The sequence below is a fragment of the Eurypyga helias genome, unplaced genomic scaffold (genome assembly GCF_000690775.1).
Source record: "Eurypyga helias isolate BGI_N326 unplaced genomic scaffold, ASM69077v1 scaffold16222, whole genome shotgun sequence".
Classification (NCBI taxonomy): domain Eukaryota; kingdom Metazoa; phylum Chordata; class Aves; order Eurypygiformes; family Eurypygidae; genus Eurypyga; species Eurypyga helias.
In genome coordinates, this window is record NW_010234229.1 from 1 (window position 1) to 18,613 (window position 18,613).

The window sequence follows — 18,613 nt, forward strand, 5'->3', positions numbered from 1 at the left end:
TATAAATATATATTATATCCTTATATTCCTCAGTTTCACCTCTTATAAATGCCAAGGCGAGAGCTGATACAGTTTTTCCAGTTAAAGGCATAATTACTCATTGTTCTTTGTACGTCTGTATTTCTGGTCTCCTGTTCATCAAACTCAACAATATGCAGAAGGTGAAATGGTGTATGTACTCACATCAGCACAAATACATATTTCATTTCTGCACTGTTTGTTATTTGCTTTAGGTTTGCTTTAAATGGTCTGTTCTACCCTCTCCTCTCCCTAAGCTGGAGCTCCCTGTCCCTAGAGCCTTTGAGAAAGCAAGCTCTCACATTACCTATTGCAATTTGGAACTTGTTAAATTACTGAACACTTTAAGTTTTATTAAATCATAAAACTATTTTATTTTACATTGCTCTACATAACACTGACTAAATTGAATTAGCTGGGACTGATTTATAAGTTATATGGTATTGTCAAAACTAACAGATATATTCTGAATTCTGAAAGTATTAGTTACTTATTGCAACCCTCCTATAAAGCTGCCCCACTCTTAATTATTTTTCCTTGGAACTGTAGATACAGAAAAGTATGTATCTCATTCCACAGGTGTGGTTACATGTAGTTTCCCATTAATGAAACTAGCGGGTATACAGAATTATGTCAGAACTGCACCTCTAAATGTAAGCTCCTGAAATAGTTAACATACATAAGGATGACAGCTGCTGAAGGTCTGGTTCAGCACCATTCTTAAGCACTCTGAGCAGTCCATCACTGAGCAATTAGTTTCCTGATGCCTGTCTTCTCCAACATATTTTAACGTGTCCGGCACTTGCCAGCTGTCTATAAAAGTTGACAGAGCACTGCTTTTGCTTAAAACTGTCCTGTTGGGTAGGATCAGGTCATTTTCCAAGCTTCTATCACAAAAACCTATGTATGACAAGAAGAAAAAAGATTAGCACCACACAGTTCATTCTGGAGTATGTCTGAGATCCCATATTTAAACAAGTAAATAGTTTTTAAAAAAACTTATACAACATGACAACATAATCACAACGCACAGCAGATGTAGAAAGTCTCTGGCAGGACCAAAATACACAAAATCCAGACAAATTAAGCTCAGCAGAACTAAAGATGCATCTATGAATGGAAATCTATCGCATATCCAAGAGCTGTTCAGAGAGGCCAGCTATGGCACACAAACTTCATCACTCAATTGCACAAGCACTACACAAAAATGTATTTTGAAAAAGGTTACAAAGCACCTCCGTGTATAGCAACCAATTTAAATGGTAAATGTCATCAGAACAGGAAATTCCCATAAAATGCCAAGATGATTATCTGGCACCATACTTCAGAGCCTCTGAGCAGTCTTGAGCATCTACTGGCTTAAGAGCTACCACAAAAGTGCAGCTTTTGGCACTTGCAGGCAGCAACACCTTATGTTTCTGTTTAAACCAAGGTAGTTGGCAATTTTGAAACATATCAGAGCAAAGGAAGCAGCATAACACATGGAGAGTGACTTTGGTCCGCACAGAACACCCAAGTATTACAGTAGTCTCCTCTGGAAGGTCTTTTAAGAACCAGCAGGTACAAAAAAGCAGAATAAGAGATCAGTCCCCCATTCTTTCTCCTTAATCACAATTTCTGAGACTTTTGTATTAGACATCTAGAATGTTTTTTTCTGAAGTCTCCACTAACATGGCAATTCTAAATTTTTATCTGTTCAAAAACTATTTGTGGATTTAATCCTTTTCTGGAGAGCCAGTCTGTTTTACCATTTTTCACCAACTCGTGGTGACATGAGCAAGCCATTGACAATCAGTGATCCAGCAATAGGAATTCAGATAAAAAACAGCTTTTGAAACTGTAACCATTATTCGATCAAAAATGTTTCTGGCTGAACTTTCTGAGGTTATGAGTCTATGCAACACGAATAGGAAGTACTCTATGGTTCTGAGAGACTTCAGAGGACTGCTGTCATGTCTGGGATATCTTTTTCCACCACTTCTCTTGCACACTGACAAGGAGAATTAACACAGCAAATTTAAGGCTCCACATTTGGCTTGGCAGGATCTGGCTGCAGGTAAAACTGCCATGCTGGAACTCTCACCAGTTTTGCTATAAAGATGTCCAATGTTCCCTTCCCACATCCCTCATCTCCCACAGCAGCTCTGCACCAGTTGCCAATGCTTCCACTGTAAAAGACACTGTCGTCTCTGACACAGATCCCTCTAAGGGATGTTTGCTGCTACAAAACTGTAATGGTGCCCTCAATTTTATCATTTCCATGAAGCTGAGAAACCAGGATCTACCAATACTGCAGTTCAGCTAAAGGACATTGAGAAAGCTCAAATACAAGAAGCAAACTAACACAGAAAGCACAGGAGGCCAGGGTAGACTAATTTATCCTGAAAATATGTGGTACAACCAGCTCATTTAAAGCAGGTTCTGGTAAGTAACGTCAGACAGCACTTGCAATCTCAATCAAGGATGAATATCAGAAAAATACAGCACATTCTCTGAAATAACTGTACTTGCAACACCATCCACAGAAACATGTTGTAATCTATTTAAAGCACCTTGTAAACCAGGAAGGTAATGTTCTTATCTCTCCCTATCACAGTAATCAAACAGGTAAAGGCAAACGAGACTTTCAGGATAACTTGAATTAGGCTTAGTGAAAAATACAGTGTCTACTTTCTTGTTTCTGTTTGATGTAATTACAGTAACAATTAGTCAAACAGAATAAGAATGATGTTGAAAACAAAACCAACCCCTACTACTCTATGAATCTGGGAAAAGTTGGGGCAAATGACAGATACTAATCCAATTTCAAAATGGCAGTAAATACAAACTCTTCCTTTGCGAGAAACACATTACTGTCTGCAGGACTTGGAACTGGACTGAGCTATTTGATACTGAGCTACAGGCATTTGCCCTTTCTGAAACTGGAAAGATATCCACTGTAATTATATGAACTCTGTAACCCCAGTTTCCAGCTCCAATTTACAGCAGATAAATTTACAGATTCAGGTGTCACAGTAGGGATTTACATCAGCAAATGCATACTAGCAAAAGCTATAGCACCACAGCTTATTCAAGGCTATGCCTTTTAGAAAGAAAGAAATAATGTGAAACTATTGAGCAGACCTAACAGAGTGCGACATGACGGTTATTTAACTCATTACTATCAAGAAATTCCCTCTGAACTATTTCCCCCAACACATAAACCAAGATTAGTTTCTCTCAAGTTAACATTTCCTGTGAATTCTGACCTTTAGAAACTGAAAATAGCACATATCGCTTCCTATCAGATGGATATCAAACACTAAATGTGTAAATGACCTTATTTGACATTATGGATTTATGCCTTACTTATTTGGGTTTGGTTACAGCAATCATGCCTGTGATTCAAACAGATTACTGTCAAAAGCTACACTGTGGGTAAAAAGTGCTTACATGGATAGGTATCAAACATGATTTCAGCAATTAACAAAATTCATAATAATTTAATTTTAATAGCATCTTAAACTTTGCAATGATCTGCAATAACTCTTTTGGGATAGATCCTATAGAAGATAATTTATATAATCAGGAAAATGTGCCTCCCTAGCGAAGCACCTGAATGACTTTTTGTCTTGCACTACTCTATACTTACCACATAGTCCCAAAGCTCTTGGTTCTCTGGTACTATTAAACTCAATTATCATCACACCCGTGTTGTGAAACCACTGAATTCTGGTTTTTGTTGGTGTCTCAACTGCATACTTGAAGCCCGAATCCTCAACTTTGTATCCGTATTTTCTAACAGTAGGCCAAGCAAATCTTGAATTTACTGTTATCTAAAATACACACACAAGAGAGGTTAAATGTCTGATACCAAGTGTTGTAGGTAGAAGAACAAAAGCCTTTGTTATGAGTTACATAATGGGTTAGATATTCAACAGCTTAGGAATCTAACTCATAACTGATTTCAAAACAAGTCAGGCTCACCTCCAAAAAGATAATCTAGGTACTAAGGAGACTAACACTTTATTTGCCTTGCTCTGAGACTTAACTCATTAACTGTCCTTGTATCACAGTTTGACTCTTTGAATTTACAAGCATTTTACTAAATCACAAAGTTGGAATAATGAATTACATGACCTATTGTGTCCTACTCTAACCTTCAGCATCCACACGAGGAGGCAGTTGATTACAGAAGTAAGATGCTATCTAAAAGGCAAAGAAAAACAAACTCTCAAAATACTTACTTTTCTACTTAAACGATTGATAATAATTTGGTTTGATCCATAGGTTAGATTCAACATTGCCAGGCACAAGGAAGTTGAATTTGAATTACTCTGTGGAAAAAGCAAAAATACATCAACCATAGTCATGACGTGCAAAATCCTTACACATTAGTTGCTTATGGTTTTTAGGTACTGGGACATTAAGGATTTTTGAGGGGTGTATTTTTAAGAGAGGAAAACTGCTGCTGATTGCAGTTTCAAGTCTGGACTACAAAGTTCATCTGGATAGCGTTCTTGCAAAATAAACAAACAAAATATGATCTCATGTTCAGCAACTGTGTTCTATCACACGATCTTGAAATTACAACAGAAATAAAGGTTTTCAGGAAAAAACAAATACACCAGGCTAGCTGTTTGGACAGTGAAAAACATGAACTACATAACTGAAGGCAAGCAAGAATCATAGAATGGTTTGGTTGGACCTTAAAGATCATCTAGTTCCAACACCCCACCATGGGCAAGGACACCTTCCACTAGACCAGGTTGCTTGAAGCTGGCCTTGAATGCTTCCAGGGATGAGACTGGGAATGATAAATCTATATAATATATGTACAGTACAGCAGTACTGTACTGGATCAGAAATACATGCATACTTCCTGAGTTACAAGGTGCTAAACAAAACATAAAGCACTGAAAAACAAATCCGAAAGTCAAACAGATTTCCTTTTCCAAATCAATCATACTGAGTTTCTGGAATTAACTTTCACGAAATACTACTAGGGACCAAACTTTGTGATGGACGTTTCTATGGACATAAAATTACATAGATTTCACAGAAGATGTTGGAGTGTAAAGAGTTTTGTAAAGGCTCACAAGAAATTAACTCTTACTGACATAAAGTCAATCTACACTGCCCATTAGGCAGGATACCCATTAGGGTTTCTCTCTTCCCTTTCTGAAACAACAAGAGTTTGTCCCTGTCAGAGAATTGGAATGCACAGGGTGGTTTAATTTAGTCTGACAGCCCTACAGTCTAGTAAGGCTCTGAAGACTGGTGTTTCCAATGCAAATTTCTCCATATGACCATAGATAAAAGTCATGCATTGAAATACATTGGTGGTACACTGGTACACTACAGTGGCACTTAATACGTGATGTCACTCACAGAAGTGACTAATACGTGTAGATCCACTTAATCTCTCACCACCTTGTCTATTTTACACATAGAATAAGGTAACACGGACATAATTCTCAACTTCCAGTTGTTTCAGAAGGAACTATGCATATACAGTCAAGTGATGAAGTGCTATAAAATTCATTAAAGTGCAAGTATAATTCACAGATATTGCACAGAAGTGAATAATTAACCAAAACTATATAGTATTACTATTCCCTTTCTTTTAAGATACATCACATTAGCAGTACTGGACACCATTTGTTAGCTGATGCTAGTTACCATTCTACAGTCAAGGACATGGATGGTGATAGTTTCATCTTGAGTTTGACTAACAACATAGGATGCTTCTTTGAATAAAGCCAAATGATTTCCATCATAGGTTACAATGCTCAAATCAGAGAAAATTGTGCAACGACCTAGGAAAAATAAAAATAAATTAAATGGGTTTTTTCTAACTTATTTTAGAAATTATGTAAATATTACAAAATACGAAGATAAAACAATACATTTTATAAGATTAACTAGTTTACTAGAGTTTCATATATGCAGCACAATTTCAGCTATATTTGATACTATTGCAACTCTGTAAATAGACAGCAGAGTCATATCCTGCATATTTCAGTAGGACAACCTGCAGACTTCTGCTACCAGTTATTTTCTTACAGTTCTTGCCAGCAAAGTTTTGTAATTTTTACAAAACCCAAATTAGCAAAAAAACACACCCACAAATGACAGGGGAACGTGCCAGATCCTTAGTTCCTTTGTAGTCTTGTTCCTAAGGTGGGAGATCATGTTGAAAGTTTCCATCTCCCCATCCTTGTTGCTAAAGCTTTTGTGTTTCTAAGGGCTTGGAGTTCTACTCCTAGTTCTTTCAAACTCTGCAGCATAAGCAGAAATTTGCATTGCTTATCTTTATTTGCATACTTTCTTTGCTATTATGGATTAAATTGAATTTTCTTTAAGGTTTGGGTACTTCCTGCCCAATTCTAGATAACTGACGGAAGTTCCTAGAGCACGGCTATGCTTCCAGTGTCCCCAAACTGTTAACAGAGCAAGATGAGTCTAGAGAATCTTCTCATCCTTAAGTAGATAGAAGTTGAACCAAAAAATCTACAGATTATATTGACTAGGTGTCTTCTGATTAGACAGAAGACAAGATGGGTGTAATTCAGATCTAGACATGTCGACTGCAGATACTTAAAGGTGAGTAAGAGCAATATCCTACATCAAAGGAGCATTTTGATTTCATTTCCCTGGATGTAGAACTAGAATTATAAATTGCATTAGACAATGAGTAACCCATATAGTATGCACTTCTGTTTCTACGCCATGGTACATAAGTGTCAGTTCTTAGCCTTCTTGCGCATGCATTAAATTGTTACCTAAATTCACTTCAAAAGTAATGCAAAACTGAAACTTACATGCGCATTCCCACTTCGGGCAGCATTTGTCGCCATTCGTTTGAGTAGCAAATCCTAAAACTCCACAGCTGGGTTGAGTTGCATTGTATGGGCAGTTCTGTGACTTATTAACTTGGATCAGTTGTCCATCCAGGCAAATGTGTTGTATGCACTCATTCTCTGTGATTGGCTAAGGCATATTTAATAAAAAACATCGGTTACCATTCTTACCAAGTCAGTATCACAATACTGCAGAGTATTTGCTCAAAACCAGGGCTCGCATTCTTCAGGTACAGAATACTTATGAATCCTGTGACACTGATGGGAGCTACAGGTGAAAAGCACCTCCGAAAACCTGACCATCCTGAGGACAGCTTAAAACTTCTGTCCTGTTGTAAAGCAGCGAACAGCATTGCTGAATTTTTAACTTTACATTAAAAGAAGTTGAGAAAGAAAAGTATGGAAGCGCACAAGTAGGAATAATAACAGGCAACTCCGGACAGGCATACTTTAAGGAGGGCAACATGACAAAAAACTGCCATTGAACAACATGAAGCACCATATTTTGCCCCAGAAGAATTCCTCTAACAGTCACACAAAACTGCGCCCTGAAACACAGTGTATTATAGAACTTACAAAAATCATTATGTGCAATGAAATTATCTAAAGTTTCAGCTAAAACTGAGAAAATAATAGGGCTCCCTCTTTGATACAGTTACTTAAAATCCTAAAGATCAAAGTACGGCTCACAAATTTTTTTAACAGTTTGTAAAAGTAACCAAGATATATTCAAAGCCAAACAGAAAAATATAGTTACTCACTGTACAAGTCTGAAGAATTGCTGTTTCTCTAAAAGCTGATGCTGTGACTCCTGACATGGCTTCAGCTGTTGCCAGTCCATCGGAAAACGTTGTAGTCAAGCCATAAAGTGGTTTGGTAGATGAATAGGCAAATGAGGAAACTGATGGAGCTGTTGTGTCATTTGGATGGTCAGATGTTATTAGCAGTGAACTCAAAGAAGGTGTTTGCAGCTCAGATGGTATTTCAAGCTTTGAAGTTCGAGTAGTACTGACTGATGATGCAGCTATAGAAGAAAAAGGTTTTGGTTCAGAGGATGAACTTATAGTGGAGAGTACTGATACACTTACATTAGAAGGAACTGCAGTTTTGTTTGTGAAATATGGAGAATAGAATGTCCGAGGTGCTTCTGGGGTAACAGTAACACCTTGAGTATGGACTACTTGGACTTTTGTTGTTAATTCTGGCTCTTCAGGTTTTACTGTATCAAGGGGTAGGGCTCCTTTTGCTTCTGAAGTAATAAAAAAATAGGTGGGTTTCACAGAGCTTGTGATGGATTCTGTTACTGCTTCTGCTTTGTCTGAAGTTGCTGATACAATACTAATCTTTTGCCCAGTACTGCTTATCACTGAAGAGGCTGAAGCTGCAGCTGAAGAATGGGCCATAGCCGACAACGTTGCACTTGCTAGAGACGTGGAACTGTAGGCAGTGGTTAAACGCGTGACGTGCTTAGGCAATGCTGTAGTTTCCTCTGTACCACTTTTGCTTGTTGATGTGGATGGCCTGCTCCCTATCAAGATGGGAATTTCTGTTGTTCCTGGTGACAAAACCGAGGAAGAGGTTGACCTCGATTCTGGTGAAGCTGTAGTTAGTGTTTGACTTGAATCAATTGATTCTGTAAATGAGGCCTGCCGTGTGAAATTTAGACCAGTATCTGCCTTTTGTGTGGGAAATGAAGGAAATGTTTCTTTTTTGATCGTTGCTGAGGAAGAGGAAGCTGCACGCACTTCTGGTGAGGAAGGGAGAATTCTGGTGCCAAAAATCAAGTCAGCTGTTGTTCTAGTTGGGACTGTAGACTGCAAAACAGTAGTAGTTCTTGATACATACGGCTGCGTGACTGAATCAGTTAAAAACAACTCTTTTTCAGCTGGTAAAATAACTTGCGTAGGACCTACCGAGGTAGGTAATATACTTGAATGAATGCCTTCAGGTAGCACGGTGATTAAGGGGTATGAGGAAGGCAGTTCTGCTGTGGCTTCAGTTGCACTAAAGACCTGTGGTGTCTGACGAGTGGATGTTGTTATAGTTTCTGCAGGATACTGGTAAGTTGGGGTACTGCTTTGACTTCTCAACAAAGGTTCAGAAGTCTGACGACCAAGTTCCATAGATTTCTGAGTAGAAAAATGTGGTGTAACCATGGTCTTTGTGGTCTGTACTGAAAGTTTATCTCCTGAAGATGTCTGCCAAGTGAAGGGGCCTCCTGAAGATGGAGGAAAGGATGGCTTAGTTGCAGCTGCTGTAAGTTTTACTGCATCTGTCACAGTCTGAACTGTAGATTTCAATGCTGTAGAAAATGTTTCAGTTTCTACTGGATATTTTGGTGTAGTTGTTACCTCCAGCATCATTTGTGTTAAAGAAGGTGAAGAAACCAATTTATCTGCAAAATACTGAGAGGTGGAGAAAGTGTAAGAAGACTTTGTAACTGGAAGCACAACAGAAGGGGACAGAGTTGATTTTTCTTTAGCTGTCATTGCTTTTTTGGTTGTTATGAGCTGACTGCTGAATTCAGAGGATGGGGAGAATGTAGCATAAGTGATATTTAAAGTGTCTTTACCTGGTGATTTGTCATGCGATACTGTTGTTATTGGACTTGATTGTTTTGTTACAGTGGATACAGTAGACAAGGTCAGGACTGGAGAGGTCTTTTCTGTTGGCAACATAGATTTTGTTACAGTTGTTCTTGGATATAAAGAGATCGTTTCACGAGATGTATGCACAGGACTGAGAGCTGTCAGTAATGCTTCTTTGCCATATGAGGGTAGCGAAGGAAGAGAAACATTTAAAGAGATTAAAGAACTTGATGGTGAAAAAGGGAAAGCAGAAGGCTTACTAGTAGAGATGGTAGTAATTCTTTCCACTTGTGATTTATCAGGCTGTGTTGTCAACAATGTGGTTTCAGTTCCACTAAGGGGAGTAAGTGAGGATCCAGCGACGGATGTTCTTTGAGCTGACTCTCTTTCTGTAGCTATGAAAGGAACTCTGGTGGTTTCTTTTGATGAGAAAGAGGTTTTCATTGCTGATGTGGTAACACTACCCGAATATGCTGAAGCGCTTGTCTTTACTGTACTTGGAACCAGAGCTGACTTGTATTTAGTAGGTGTTTTTCCAGAAAACAAAGTTGTCTTTGCTGCTAATTCAAAAGGCGATGTTATTTTGGGTGTTACCTCAACAGACAAAGGTGTCACTCTGATAGTGTCGGACACAACAGGGTATTTAGTGTATAATGTAGTCAGGAACTCTGTTGTGTTTAGAACTACATGTGAAGGATATCCTGTAGTTGAGACAGTTTTAAAAGTTTTTTTTAATTCACCTGAAGCTGGAGAAGCAGGAGTAGGAACAGACATTGAAGGTCTTTTTGTAGAAGGAGCTATGGATTTTTCAGTTGTAGAACTAGGATGTAGTGAATATGGTGGAAAATAGGAACCTGATGTATGCTCAACCAGAGATGTTGTTTTGGGAGTTTCTTTTTTATGAGTTGTAAATGACAGTAAAGTTGTTTCTGATGATCTCTCTTGAGTTTGTAGAGTTGTCATCTTTGGACTTTGAGTTGTAGTGAAAGGTACCTCTGCAATACGAGTTGGGTGTTGAACTATTTCAATAGGAGGTTCTGTAATTGCCTTTCCTAATGAAATAGGTGGTGTGGATGTAGGTGAAAATGTAGTCTTCGTGCTTTGTTCAGTTAAAACAATCACTGCTTTTGTTGTTGCTGAAGACACTGGTTTTAACAAAGATGAGGTACTGATCACAGGAGAAAGTGATGTCACTGTAACATCAGCCACTGTGGTAAAAGACTGTCCTACGCTTATTTTTGTCCCTTCTGAAGTTCCTGTTAGGTTTACTGGTGGTGTGTATGAAGGCATTCCCAGAGGTGATGGTGTGGAAAACTGGGGCACATATGCAGTAGTTTTTTCTGTTACTGATTCAAATGAACTAGGTGTAAATATTGTAAGTCCTTCTGGTTTTACTTGTGCCTCTTTTGTGGGAAGTGTTCTTGCAGCTATTTCTGATATTTCCATTACTTTAGTTTTGAGTTGCAATTCTGTTGTTCTAAGTATAAGTGGTGTCCCAGTAAACAAAGAAGTAGAAATTGATTTGCTTTCTGCTTCTGTGCTTGTAGTTACTGCAGGTGTAGCACTTAATGTCTGGGGTTCTGTAGCCCTCAATAGTTTAGTAGGACCACTACTGATTGATTGTATCTTTGTGGAAGTTTCTGAACTGACAGTAGATGGAAACAATGAAGAAATGTCAACAGGAGAAGACAAGCTTACATCCGATTTTGTTGCCCCGGACACTGCTGTAGTGGTTCTCCCAGATGTCATTTCTGTTGACTGCAAAGAAATATTTGATGACAAAGTTACAGCTGAAAGTGTTGTATTAGATTTAACACCTGAAAATTCAGTTTTCCCTGTAGTTGCAATGAGTTGCAGTTTTGAAGCGAGTGTTGTTTCCGTGTCCTTTGCTTCAGGTACAGGAAATGAAGTTACCAATTCACTGATCGCTGCCAAACCTGTACTTGATGTTATGTGTGAAACTGCTGGTGTTCGAACGCTGGGTGGCAAAGGTGAACTATCATCTGCAGGTTCAATGCCTGAAATCAGACACAAGTAAACAGTAATCTGAAATTTATGACTAATTAGTCACGAAGCTAGCACAGCTAGAAGGAAATTATGTTAAGTCATATAACTGATATTTTCAATTGCCTTTAAACTTTGAAAATTCATAGAAAAATTAAAAGACAAATTCATTAATAATTTTTGGATTTTTGAGGAGTGAAATAATTTTAACCAAAACGTATATTCAGTGAGCTGAGTATTCATACAACTAAGGTCATAGTTATGCAAATTTAAGTGCCAACATTTGACTAAAGACCTAAGACATTAATAAGCTAAGTATCATACATAATATGTATAATTTTTCAAACATACAATCTTCAAAATACACGCATCTTTGAGTGACTTCATCCAGCAACATATTGTGAGGACAGGCAGGGAAGCATCCTTCCACTCTAAAAGAAAAACACTTAGTATTAACTAGTTGAACAGTATCTTCTGGATAAAGCATTTAATTTTAGGAAAACACAATTTATTTATTAGTATTTTTAAGTACACAGTATTGTTCTATCTAAATCTCAGCACCTCAGTGTGATCCTTCAAAATGTCATTGCCAAGGCTTCCATTCTCACTCAGATCTAAGCTAAAGCATGAACTCCACGATACTTGGCCTTCGCAATGAATGTCACATGTTCAGTACTGAATGCTATTGCTTAAGAAATGCCCAACATTTTTGCACACCAAAATCCAAATGCCAGTTTTACCAGACTTAGCCCAAATTCCAAGTGGAAGGAAAAGGCAAGGACAGATACAGTTGTTGCAATGCCATAATGAAAACCTAAGGGCACAACAGTTTGAAACAAACTTGTAATCACCTCTCTTTATTAACATTTTGTTATACTCACCACCAGCTTGGAAGTTACAAATACACTAGTCATTCCAGAATCTGACAATACTTCCCTAACAACGGAAATGTCACTTTCATGTGGTTGCCAAGCAGGATTTTTTCCATTTCTCTTCTCTTTCAATTACCTCCTTAGGTAAGAACAGAGTCCTGTTGAGCCTACAACTGGTCCCTCATATTCTTATTATGCTGCACAAATTACATACTTTTCTATCAAAATACAGATACTTACTTTGGTACTGCCTGACAGTTCTGTCCCAAAGGGTCCCTGCATGTCTTGAAACAAGGGCTGGTACAGGCATCATAATGCCATTCGCACGCAGAACGGGATAGAAATTTGACATCTAAAAAACAACCAAGGTCTATTATTCTTATGTATTCCTACATACGTAGCACTGAGAGGCATGCTTCAAGTTCACTGCAGCTCTAAACCCCCCGCTGTTTCTACCTGTGTTCTCTACACATAAAATTGGTAATATTTTTTGAGCTGCTAAGGTCTTCAAAACATAGAAAAATAGTTTACATTTATGCAGAGTATATTAAAAAGTGCTGGCTCTACATCCAGTTTTACTCCTTGTAGTATAAAACTTGACATTGAATTAGCCACATTCAGTTCATATTACAATCACTGGAAAATAAAGACAGGCAAGTTAGAGCTGTTGCTTATAAGTTTTAAAAACTCTACCAACAATGAAACTGTATGTATTATTATTAAAACAAAAATCAAAACTAATATTATGTTGATTCAGGACAATTATTACTATTAGAATAAAAATAAAAAGCACCAGTTGGATACACTGATACTCTTTATAACATAATGTATTGTAACAGTTGTTTACTTCATGTGTAAAATTTGCTGATAGAGAAAAAAGGTGTATGTAAGTTCTACGATACAACTGTATTTTAAAACCCAAAACAAACACTATTCCAAATAAAGTAATCAGAAATTATGTCAATTTAGGCTCTTTAAAGCAATGTATTTTAACACATATTCTTCTCAAAAGCCATATAAGATAACCGCTCCAACATAAATTAATTCAAACCTCAAAATCTGAAATTCTAACTGCTCCTACAATGAACAAAGCAACTCAGATGAGGTAAGGCATGCAATCTTGCAAAATTTAACTCAAAACATATACTTTTCCAGACAAAAATAATACCCACATGAACACTATGTCAAATTTAAAAGAAAAAACAACCCCCTCCCCCTCCTCAAAACACAAATTGCCATCAGAGTATCTGTGCAGATAGTGTTTATTGAAAGACTTCAAAGTCAAATAACTGAAACCCGAAGTACTCATTCAGATAGAGGAAGAGATAAACTTCAAAGAGAGAATAAATAGAAATAAGGATCAGCTTCCAGTAGTTTCAGGACTTAATAAATTATGCAGGAACTTTACAAAATTATTATCAAGAAATAGAGTGAATGTAAAATCTGAGAGAAACAAATTTGTGGCGATTATCACGTGGGTGACATGCAGTTCCATGTTCAAGTGCAGCATCATGCTTTCTTTTTCACAATCCTGTCCCATGTGTGTGCAGAACCGTTTCCCACACCATGCTAGATTAGCACAGTGGCTCTTCCAGTGCCTGTGTGACTTAGGCAACGTATCTGGATTTCAGTACCTCGACGACGACAGCCACCCCAGCTCCTTCCTGTAGCAGTCGGGACAGGGCAATGACACTTCCCTTATATTTATGCTGACAGAAAACATGTGACTCCTTTCTAGACCGACAAAACTGATCTTAGAGCTATGTTGTTCAGAGCCTATGAAAAGTAACTGCTCTTAAATAATGTTTACATTAATGACCAGAAAGAAGATGCTTACTACTTAGGAAAAGTTTCTGGTTTGGGGCTTTTGAAGTTTTTTGCTTTTAAGTTTTACTGATCTTTCCTTGACTGAGATACAAAGCGAGTAGCTTTTTTGTGTCTTCTTGGAGATAGCCAATTTTTCCATGAAGATCCTAAGAAATTGTTTTTCGTGCGATTTAGGGACATCTAAATTTACAGGTAATTATCTCTCTGCCATTACTAATCATTAATGTTTTCTTTTTCAAAACAAATAATTCTCTCAAATCAAAGGTATCAATCAAACTCAGACAAAAGAGTGTGTGTGTTGCCATCTAGTGTTATCCTTTTCACATGTCACTCTATCCAAGGATGTAACTTGTCACTGCTTTTGGAAACATGATTCTTATGACACTAACAAATGCATTTATAAAGTTGCATTCACACAAAAAGCTAAGTACATGTCACTGAATTCTTTTCTGACCCCTTCTAGTGAAACCAACTCAAGTTGCTTAAATCTAATGGAGGAAGGAAATTATTTCCATACATTTTGCTGAGTGATGTATGTATGGGGTTTTGTATACACCAACAGGTCAGAGTTGTAAGGTTTAAGGACCAAAGAGGAAGATAAATGACAAAAAGACAGAACATATCATAGACTTGTTGGCACAGGCAATCACCAACAGTAGTAATAATGGTATACAACTGGAATCTAGGAAATCTCATCCATCAGACCACACTAGATTAAGCACAGAGACAGATCCATAACCTCTAACTCCTGCCACAAACCTCACCATTAATCACTGAAGAAGTTTCAAACACAATGAAATCACAAGCTTTGCAGAAGACATACTGTACCTCGACAAAGAATGTTAGTTTCTCAATTTAGCCCAACAGTGATCATGAATTAACACTTCCAAGCACTAGGATTGACACACGATCTCGCATTCTCCAAATAAACCTAGACTCTTATGAAAGAATTGCCACATTTTCCTCAAGCTTTCCTACAGATTAAGTTCACAGAGTTTGTTGGAGTTGCATGCCTTGGTAGGGAATAGGATGAATTTCTACATAAAGGCATTCGCTGAGTGGTTCATAAACTGCGTTCACTCACAAATGACTCAAGTCATGCTTATCTGCAAATTTTGTCTCTGCTTTTGCAGAAAGAAGTATGGACAACAGACGAATTCATGAACCTGGTCATAAAAATTGTTTTCAAAGAAGAGCTGTAGAACCAATGGACACTTAATTTTCCAGTCAAGTGATTTTAGAGAATTGGGTGTGCCAGGACAAGCTGTATTAGGGTTTTTAGTGTGCAAATTACATGAAAGAACAGACCAAACCACCACAGCAACACTTGAATATATTGATGAACTTATTTCCAGTATCTGGAAAGTTTTCAGTACATCCCAGTAAACGCATCAGATACAGTGAAATTTGTGCTTTATTATGAATTATGGGGAATGCCTTTCCAGCATTAGGAGAATGTCAGTTCAGTCACTCATCATATTATCATATTTAAAGTTTTCACTATTTTATTTTCCACTAAAAAAAAACCCCAACACCAAAAAAAAACCACCCACACCAAAAACCAAACGCACCGCAAGATGCAGTTCCTGCTTAAAAAGTTCAGACTAAATAGAGATTACACAGAAAATGAAGGGGAGGAGAAAGAGGCACCAATCTGTGTTCTCAACTAACATGAATTCAAAATTAAGCCAGAACAATAAAGTATCTCTATACCTAATTAAAAATAGATTGCTTTATCGCTTTTTAGAACATCTGTATATTAACTATGATACCAATACCCACAATATTTAGGGTATAAGAAAAAACAGTAATAAAGTGCTTTGAGGTCTTTCAAGCATCCCTCTCCCTAAACTGAGGGAGATATTTCTTTTGCTCTCTGTATTGATTTTAGACATTAGCTTCCATGCCAGAACAACCTCAGTTTTATTTTTATTACAATGCTGCTGTTTCATGACAAAAACTACCCCAGCTCTGAAACTGTGGATTTCAGCAGTGTCATGGCACGAATGCTTTATGCTAGCCAGGATGCTAATCAGCCACCTCCACCACATGCTTCCCATTTTTTTAATACTTAAATTCCTTCTCCAGCAACCAGTAATACGAGCTTACTGTACTCTGTGCAACCGTACAGTTCACTCACAACAAAAGAATGATACACAGTTTACAGACAATGAGTCAAGCTTCTTATATCAGGCATGTGTTCCTCAAAAGGATTTGTCATGGCATTTGAAAATAACCATGTGTCTCCTGGTGAAGTCTACCAGCATTTGTCTTCTGTTCGGTGACACAGCAAATCCTTCACAAAATGGTAAATTATGTCCTGGGTGGCAGTTGCTCCAGCTGACATGCCAACTGAGCCCACCGTTCTTGTACCTAACAGGAGCTGAGCACGTCAGTATGTTACAGTACTGCAGACAGCTTTTGTATGCAGGTATATGCATTGCCAAAGACAATATATTAAAATATATTCCCCAACTCCATTGTCTTCTCACTTGCTTGGACATCAGAGGGGCATTTTATTCCCTGTAACATGACTTTTATTCTTTGCAGCATCAAAAATAATTCTGTGGCAATGAGAAGAGTTGCTACCATTTAATGAAGAATTTTAATTTTTTATCACTAACAGACTATGGTGTTCTGTTGAGATGCAACAACCTCTCTTACTAACTTGGCCACTTTTTGTGCATTGGCAATTCCTACTGTTCACAAATCCATCCTGCCTTCTTTTCCTATGCTGACTTTTATCTCACAGGGACAAAATTTGCCATTCTCAGAATATGCATACTATGAATAATTTCATACTATACTGAAAAAATGTCTATTTACTTAAAAAAAAAAAATAACAACCAAACTAAAATTTGAAATGGTCTAATATAAATAAAAGGTTGTGTTTAAAATAAGTTTTCAAAATAATAATTAAAAAAAGTATTTAGATTTTCATTCTCACCTGACATTTTTTCTATTTTGCTACTGTTCCCAAAGGTTTCAAAAAATATATCAGGAACAAAATTTGCTTTAGAATTAGTTCTATTTATAATGGCAGCAAAACTCTGCTTAGTAACGTAGATTGCCTATCTCCTCAGTTACAAGTTTAGAAACATGAAATCCTATCTACCCACTTAACACACACAAACTACTAACAAAACCTTGCCTATGACATCTAAGTTTCTGCAATGAGAGACGTAAGCAAGTATCACTGGAAAAATTGAACTTTATGCCCAGCCAAAACATCATCGAAAGCAAAGTATAATTACCTACCTCTCAAACACTTTTGTTTAGTTTACTTTTACACTTTAGATTAATAAAATCTTTTGAAAGTATTTAATCTCCCTCTATTTATTCAGTCAAAAATGGGAGTTCAAATGTCTGTTTGTTGTATAAATAGGAAATTCTACAGTAACCTCAGTCTGATTCCAAGAGCCACCGAGCAGTGGAGTTCAGTGACATACCCAGGAATTGCAGGTACAACAGCAGTTGCTCAGCATTATCCAGTCCTAGGCCCCATGTCATGATTGTTTGGACTGCCAAAGCATACAAGCTCAAATTAAACTTACAAGCAACTCATTATAAGTAAAACAAGACATTCTAGAAAATTAATTCTACTGATCGAAATAAGGTAAGACTAAGATGAAATTAAAATAGTCAACGATATCATGTATAAATCTGACTTAAGTTGCAAGATGATTTTGTAAAAAAAACATTTTTTAATTAAAATTAATTTAATTTTCAGTTTTGTACTAGTTTTGAATTTTTCAGTTAATTAAGATAGAAACACTGAAAGTAGCCAAAATGCCTTGCATCAAATTAAACATCGATAAATACCTCCATGCAGTGTGCACACACCTAGTGCCTCTTGAGATTTTAACTTTAGCTGAAAATTGTCTGAGATAAGCCTTGTATTTACAGCAAGTTAGCTAATAATGCTAGTTATGTGCATTAACAAGAACTGTGCTGCAGAATTTATACAGATCAAGTCACATTTTTGTAACATATATAAAATTAACTCACAGTGATCTTAACAAGGTAAAGCATATTATGATAATTCTATGAAAGGTAAATGATAACTAGCTTGAGCACATTACTTTTAAAAAGGGTAAGAAAACTGCAGGTATGTCCATAGAAAGATCATCAGTTCCTTACATCCACTAATTTCCCAACATTTCCAAATGTGAATCAATCGCTCCTACATGACACCTCAGTGCTTGTCCATCCAGTAAGACTAAGTGCATTCTTTCTTTTGGATGAACACATACCAATCCATTGCTACTAAAAACTCCCACATAGAATGCAAAATGTATTTTCTTATAAGTAAGGATACTCCAAATATTCAAATTCAGTTACGAATTCAAACCCTGAAATGTTTGTGGGAACAGGACAGCAGACAAATCTAAGTATAATGAAAAGAACCAAATGTGAGAACTGAAGTGACTTCTCATGGAAAATACTTGGCAGTGTTAGTCCA

The 18,613-nt window shown here is 37.1% G+C and overlaps 1 protein-coding gene across 1 annotated transcript in view; it reads right to left on the reverse strand.

Moving 5' to 3' along the window:
- Positions 1 to 697: 697 nt before the first annotated feature.
- LOC104517367 (otogelin-like) overlaps positions 698 to 18,613 on the reverse strand; it is a gene marked incomplete at its 3' end in the record, with an annotated part of 71,985 nt that continues 54,069 nt past the window's right edge. Inside the window, exons 31-40 of the mRNA XM_010162002.1 lie at positions 12,565 to 12,676; positions 11,804 to 11,883; positions 9,583 to 11,466; positions 8,803 to 9,336; positions 7,622 to 7,884; positions 6,822 to 6,990; positions 5,680 to 5,816; positions 4,245 to 4,334; positions 3,650 to 3,833; positions 698 to 918 (exon numbers count right to left, since the gene is read on the reverse strand). Of these exons, the coding sequence (XP_010160304.1) occupies positions 698 to 918; positions 3,650 to 3,833; positions 4,245 to 4,334; positions 5,680 to 5,816; positions 6,822 to 6,990; positions 7,622 to 7,884; positions 8,803 to 9,336; positions 9,583 to 11,466; positions 11,804 to 11,883; positions 12,565 to 12,676 (3,674 nt within the window). The remainder of the gene's footprint in view (positions 919 to 3,649; positions 3,834 to 4,244; positions 4,335 to 5,679; positions 5,817 to 6,821; positions 6,991 to 7,621; positions 7,885 to 8,802; positions 9,337 to 9,582; positions 11,467 to 11,803; positions 11,884 to 12,564; positions 12,677 to 18,613) is intronic.